The sequence below is a fragment of the Hyperolius riggenbachi genome, chromosome 8 (assembly GCF_040937935.1).
Source record: "Hyperolius riggenbachi isolate aHypRig1 chromosome 8, aHypRig1.pri, whole genome shotgun sequence".
Classification (NCBI taxonomy): domain Eukaryota; kingdom Metazoa; phylum Chordata; class Amphibia; order Anura; family Hyperoliidae; genus Hyperolius; species Hyperolius riggenbachi.
The window spans coordinates 242,746,308-242,753,067 of NC_090653.1; the positions used below are offsets into that span (position 1 = coordinate 242,746,308).

At 47.6% G+C, this 6,760-nt stretch overlaps 1 protein-coding gene across 1 annotated transcript in view; it reads right to left on the minus strand.

Annotated features, from left to right (window-relative positions):
- The window catches only part of GPR107 (G protein-coupled receptor 107), a 143,533-nt gene extending 142,287 nt beyond the window's left edge, over positions 1 to 1,246 (minus strand). Inside the window, exon 1 of the mRNA XM_068248460.1 lies at positions 1,108 to 1,246. Within this exon, the coding sequence (XP_068104561.1) occupies positions 1,108 to 1,206 (99 nt within the window). The 5' untranslated portion in view covers positions 1,207 to 1,246. The remainder of the gene's footprint in view (positions 1 to 1,107) is intronic.
- Positions 1,247 to 6,760: the final 5,514 nt, after the last annotated feature.

Here is a 6,760-nt window from a genome sequence, read left to right on the forward strand (position 1 = left end):
CTAGATTTGGGCACAGCCGGTGCCTCCATAGACAACAATAGGAATCACTCCTATTGCAGCACTCAGTGAGTAGCGTCAACTCCGTCAGAAGACGGAGCCGAGGTTGCTTAAAAAACATAATTCGGCCTCCAGCAATTGCTGGAAGCCGAATTATTTCATTCCCCCACTATCTATGGCAGCCTGGAGGGGGAATAGTAATTAATACGGCCCAGACTTGTGCAGAAGCTGGATCAGCTATATACCACTGTATCCTGCGCCCAAGTCTACCGGCGCCGATTTCAAATGTACTCCTCTCCAGTGCCCCCTCCTCAGCCACAGGCAGGTTTTTCTCTACAGTACCCACTCCACAGTCACAACTCTCCCTAGTGCCCCTGACCACACTTACAGTCAGACTCTCTCATGTCAAAGTCACACTCTCATACCCTGGGTCATTTGCTGCCACAGTTAGGCAAGCCTTTCTTGTGTCCCTCTTCCTGTCATGAGTCAAGCTTCACCCTTCAGTGCTTATTACACTCAGGTTCTTCTCTCAGTGCCCCCTCCCCCTCTGTCACAGGTAGGCTTCACTCCCCAGTGCCCCCTCCACGGTCACAGGCAGACTCTCTCTAGTGCCCGTTCCAACCTTTCAGCATACCCGACAGAATAGCATACAAATGCTACTGAGCATGTGCAAAGTCATGCAGGTCATAAATTAACCCCATGATGCCCACCAGGAGCACTAACCTTGCAACCTGAACACCTGTTCTCAGTCACAGTCAGACTTTCCTGTCACAGCCACACACACTCCACTATTCTGGGTCATTTGCGGTCACATTTAAGCAAGTTTTGCAGTGTCTCCCTTTCTCTGTCATGAGTCGGGCTTTACTCTTCAGTGAAAGCCCCCCCCCCCCCCCCCCAATACACTCAGCCTCTTCTCTGCAATGCCCCCATTCTATTACACTCAGCCTCTTCTCTCAGTGCCCCTCCCTCTATTACACTCAGCCTCTACTCTGCAATGTCCCTCTTCTGCTGTCACAGCCAGGCTCTCCTCTCAGTGCTCCTCTTCAGGCTCTCCCCTCCAGGCCACCCGGATATCCGGGATCTCCTTACACTGCCCCCATCTCTTCTCACCTTCAGGACGAGATGATGGATTCGGGCTCGGCACACTGACACAGCCAGCAGGACGGTAATCGCCCACAACCCCAAACAGACCACACTGCGCAGCGCCATGTTTATTCCAGCATCAGCATCGCTCTCACTTCCGGGAATAAGCCCCACCCCTGATCACATGACCCCGCGCTGCCTGGCTACAACTTCCCCAGTGCATTGCAAAGCTGCTACGGCGGTGACATCAGCTGGAGAGTAGCAGCTGGGCGGTGACGTAACCAGCAGAGTGGAGAGGCGGGGCGCGCACCAGGTGACAGGCACGCGGGCAGGTGGAGACAGAGGGGAAGTGATGCAGAGTGACAGCATCAGGATGTGTAACTGGTGTAAGGTGACCATACACTGATAGATTTGCAGCAGATTCGACCATCAGATAGATTCCTATAAGATGCCTGTCAGGTCGAATCTGACAGGAATCTATCTGATGTGTGCTACACACTAGGAACAGATTTCCAATAGATTTCAGAATGACATCTATTGGAAATCTGTTGAAAATCGTTCTAAATGCATTATTGCACCATTAAGGGGCCCATACACTGGTCAATTTCAGCCATCATTCGATCCATCGATTTGTGGCCGATTTCGATCAATTTGATCTATCTGACAGGAAGGAAGATCTAGGTTGATCTGCTGCTGGCAGCAGATCAATGGCCCATAGATTTGGATTGGATCTAATGGGCCAATAATGCATTTAGATAGATTTCCAATAGATTTCATTCTGAAATCTATTGGAAATCTGTTCCTAGTGTGTGGCACACATCAGATAGATTCCTGTAAGATTTGACTTGACAGGCATCTGACAGAAATCTATCTCATGATCAGATCTGCTGAAAATCTATAAGCGGATGGCCACCTTTAGAGCTAGCAAGCGCACCTAGACTTTCCATCCTGTCAGATAGATCAAATCGATCAAAATTGGCCACAAATCGATCAGCAGAACAATTGTGCATCAATTTGCGGCCAATCTATCGAATCAATCGATGGTTGAAATTGACCAGTGTATCGGCCCCTTAAGCTATGGTGTGTATGCTTGATCTGGTGTACAGGCCTGATATTGATTGCTCACCACCTTGCAACAATCCATATTGGCTTCAGTTCACAAAAGGTGGCCATTAAAAGAGTACCTGTAGTGAAAAAAAGTGCCCCTAGGGAGTACTTACCTCGAGAGAGGGGGCACTTATACCTGGCTACTTATACTGGGGCACCTATACTTGGTTATAATAATAATAAATCTGTGCATACTGAGTCTGAGAGCCTTTTTTTCTTTTTTGTGCAAATTACTGGGTGCTGTGCGATTATTTCAAATGTGTGTGTGTGTGTGTGTGGGGGGGGGGGGGGTGCATACAAGTTTGCTTGAGGCAGCAAAAAGTCTAGAACCAGACCTGAAAGGGGACAACCAACTAGTTAAGGCAAACCCAGCTCCACTCGGGTGTCCGGAAGGTACTGGACGCGGTCCCCTTCTTATGAAGACACAACTGGTATTGTATGGCTATGGCACGTAGGACCAATAACGCCCCTTCAAAAGAGGTTGAAAGGCAAGACAGCAGGCAAGAGAAGCCCAGGAATGTATAAAACTGAGTTAAAAACAACTAAAATGCAAAAAAAGGAGAGGTGGCTAACCTTAACAATGACAACTTCATATGACAAATTTTAATATGCAATGGCGTGTTTCATGGTTCTCAGCCCACTACCTCAGGGAAATTGTGAAGAGAAGTGGAGGGAGCCGCTCACTCCGTCCAGGACAGTGCTAGGACCAGGACAGCCAGTCCAAAGGTAAACGTCAAACAAGGGAAGGTCCACACAATGTCCATAAAAGACAGATAATTTTATTATGGACGTATCTGTTATAATTTAAGTAGGCCTCAGTTACTTGGCCTGAGTTTTATGTAAAAGGCTTGCCCGCAGTGTATGCCTTTAAAATAGATAGAGGGTTGGTGATGCAGGCAGAGGCATCTCAGGGTCTGCGTGTAGCAGAAGATACACGCAGATACTGAGAACATGTTCCTAACAGAAGGCCATCGGCCACTCTGACCTCAACAGGAACAGAAAACATTGGCCATGTTTACTAAACATCTACGGTCCTGCATCTGGGTCAAGTGCCTCATTGATTATTAATCGAGTAGGCGGGTATGATGACACCACGAGTGGGTCCACCAATAGACTGATATAGGGGGTGGCGAAGATGATGTCATATTTAACTCTTTCCTAGTCGGTATTAAATCTGGAGCGAGCGATGGGGAACTCACTTCTGCTTCTTCCTTCTGCACTAGCTCGCAAGGCCGACTTGGACCTCTAAGCATGTTATTCCTTTATGTAAGCTGATATAATGTATGCTATGTACATAGGTAGTTTAGTGTAACGTAGGTAGGAAGAAGGTACCTGATAGACTTCGGTAGGGAGTCTAATCATGAGCTTATAATGCAACATGAAGATTTGCATAGCTAGGATATGATGACTGTATCTATCTGTCCTTCTGTGACTTGAATAAATAACGGAAACATTGGAGAAGCCTGAGAAAGTCTATTTCCTGTTTGCTGTGTGGAGAGTCAAGTGATCTCACAGTCTGTGAGACGATGGTGTCGAAGCAAGGTGATAAGAACAGTTTATAACAGTGGTGCCTGAAATCCTTCCCTGCCTAGCAATACAGGCAGACGGGGCCGGGGGCCAAAAATGGTTTCAAGATATTCCACAGCAAAACAAGCGGAATAGACGGACGCAGACGGTAAAGCTTATCAAGCTGATACTGATAAGTGGGAGTGTGCGGGAGCCAAGCACACAGCTGCAATTCGAGAAAACCGGCGGCGACACTCGTGGATGTTAAACTTAGACTGAAAGTGCACATCAGTCCTAGCCTAAACCGGGTCGCAGGTGTCTGGAAGCTCCGAGGCCGGCTGGCAGCTGCCGCTGGAGATTGATCCGCTGAGCCAGTGTGGGTACACAGAGCTGACGCTCAGTAGTTCCAGAGATCCACTCAGTGTCGTGGAAAGTTGCCAAAAGCTGGTCGAATTCGCAGGCTTACAAAGTCTTCTGCTCAGGCAAGTATGTTTTTCGTTGTTGTGTTGCATTATCTTTATTGTATGAGAAGAGGTTAATGTGTTAATGTGTATATTCTGTGTTAATTGCGGTGGGGAGGCTGCGGGCTTCTCATCTCTCCTGTGCGTGGTGGGAGGGGTGAGGAGAGGTGCAGCTCCGATGTAAATACAGAAAGTGTTGTCAGAGTTTATGTGCTTTGTTTTTTTTTCTTCGGATTCAAGTTTTCTGTGTTGCATATTTATGTGGTGGTTATCTCTGCATTTGTCTCAGGCATGTGTTTGCTGGAAAGAAGTCGATTGGGTTTTTTTCTCTCTTCTCTTCTCTCCCCGTCTCTACAGAGGCTGGGAAAAATGTCCAGATAGAGCAGGGGGGGGGGGGTCCCCTGCAGCAGGAGGGGATAGAGAGGCGCGTAGTGGAAAAGTGTAGTGAGAGGTAAAGCTTATCTAGTTCCAGTCAGGGCTGATAAATGTTCTAAAAGTTATATAGGTTTAATGTTGTAGTCATGTCAGACTGATAAATGTTGTTCGTCTCAGTAATAGTGCTGTAATAGTTCTGAGTTATGGCTGAGATAAGCTGCAGATGAGTTGTGGAGAGAGGGGATAGAGGGAGAGAAGAGGAAAGCGAGTGTCTTTCTGTTTGTGAGATGTTCTGCACGTTTCTCGCATTTCCAGTCGGTGCTGCTGCTAACATGTTTTTTCAATGTCTGTATTGTGTTGAAGTTCTAGCTGGGATGTTAACAGTTAAAACAGTTACAGTGGTTTGGAGTCGTATAGCTCGCTCGGGCGGTTCTTAGTTATGTCTGTGATACAGTGAGAAAGATTCCTACGTCTCTGGGGATCCGTATGTCTGATTGCAGTTCGGATTACAGCTGAGACGTGAAGGAATGCTGAGGCTGATTTTTGTGCACTGTGGATAGATGCTGTGTGTAACGATGCATAAAAAAATGTATGTTCTATTTGAGTTTTGTTCTCTCTCCTAGGTCTATAGGAACGAGAGGCTGCTATGGGAGCGGCCATCTTGGCTGGCAGTCCAGGACTCAAAATGGCGGCAGTGGAGAGAGCCCGCCCCCGTGAGTCATGGCCCCCACACGTCATGGCAGGGGGGAGGAGGGGCTGGGGGATCCACGTCACGTCAGGCTGTGCTCGCGGCTCCGGGCAGAGCAGCTGAAAGGAAGGGGGGTAGAAATACAGAGACATTCTCCTGTGTGTCTCGGTTCTCAAAGTATTTCCCCAGAGCTTTTCCCTGGGTCCATGGACAGGAATGCCAGAATAGGAAGTGTTTCCCAGCTCGGTGCAGGGACACACGGAGCAGTACAGATCGGAAATGGGTCTGTACTGTGTTGCTTATGGGATTATTCCTGTAAGTGAGGCACCTTAATGGGTGGTGCAGCATGAGTTCCCAATAGAAGGAAAGGGGGACAGCGCATCAAAGGGGGTGCCGGAGTTGGAAAAAAGGGAGTTGACCAATTCGGGTTTCCGTCGCCGCTTCTGCAGAGCGGTAACGTTTTTTCCGGTTTTGTCGTGAACAGGGCCAGAGCTGGACTGAGAGGTCTATGCTGGGCTGGAGCTGTTTTTGTGTGCGTTTTTTTTTTCGTCCACTGATTGGTCAAATATGTTTTTTCCAGCTCCTATCAATTGTAGCACAAAGAACAAGGACTGACAGCAGTTCATGGGGCAATTATACAGATGATAGAATTGCCGTTTACAGAGTGACAGTGTATCAGTACGGTGTTTGCCATGTGGCTACCTACCAAGTGGGCATTCAGGGATCTGCATACAGGCATGTGACGCTGGTATGCTTAGCCCTGCACCCTGTGTAGTTTAAGTGCAAAGTGCTCCTTCCTACAGGGAGGCAGCCAGTTTTTTTGGTAGTTTAGGTGGTGGCACGGCAAACATTGATCAGAGGGTACAACACACAGAACTTCTAGCAGAGCTGGTATCGCGATGAAGTTCTAGACAAGTAAATGCGATAATGAGTAAGAGCATTGCAGGCTCACCTGCAAAGCAGCATCAGGTGTGGCATCCGTATTCTGTGCATGCGACGGCCGCGCATGGACAGATAAGGGGGGATGTGGAGTGAGCTGCAATGGGGTGAGAGCTTCCAAAGGTGAAGCGAGCTTCCATAGGTGAAGTCCGCGGGAGCATATTTTAAACAGGTAAGTACTGAGGATAGTACTGAGGTAGGGGGGTGAAGTTTAACTCCAATCTACCAATAAGAGTAAACAGAGTTCATGAGAACCATAAAGCAACGAGATCAATTACGATATATATTGATCAATTTAAAGTGTAAAGAGTACAAGCCGCAGGGCGAATCCCAAATCATTAATAAGAATTGATTTGTTTGTATTTCGATTTCAGGTGTTTGGCAATATGGATTTGTGACAGATGCCGTGCTGGCAGCAAAGCTGGAGATGTCAGTCGGATACGCGAAAGGTTCCAGATGCTAATCTAAGCTTGGAGAACAGCGAGATTCCTGAGATTGGAAAGAGACTAAAACACGAGATTCCTGAGATTGGAAAGAGACTAAAACACGACATTCCTGAAATTGGAAAGAGACTAAAACACGAGATTCCTGAAATGGGAAAGAG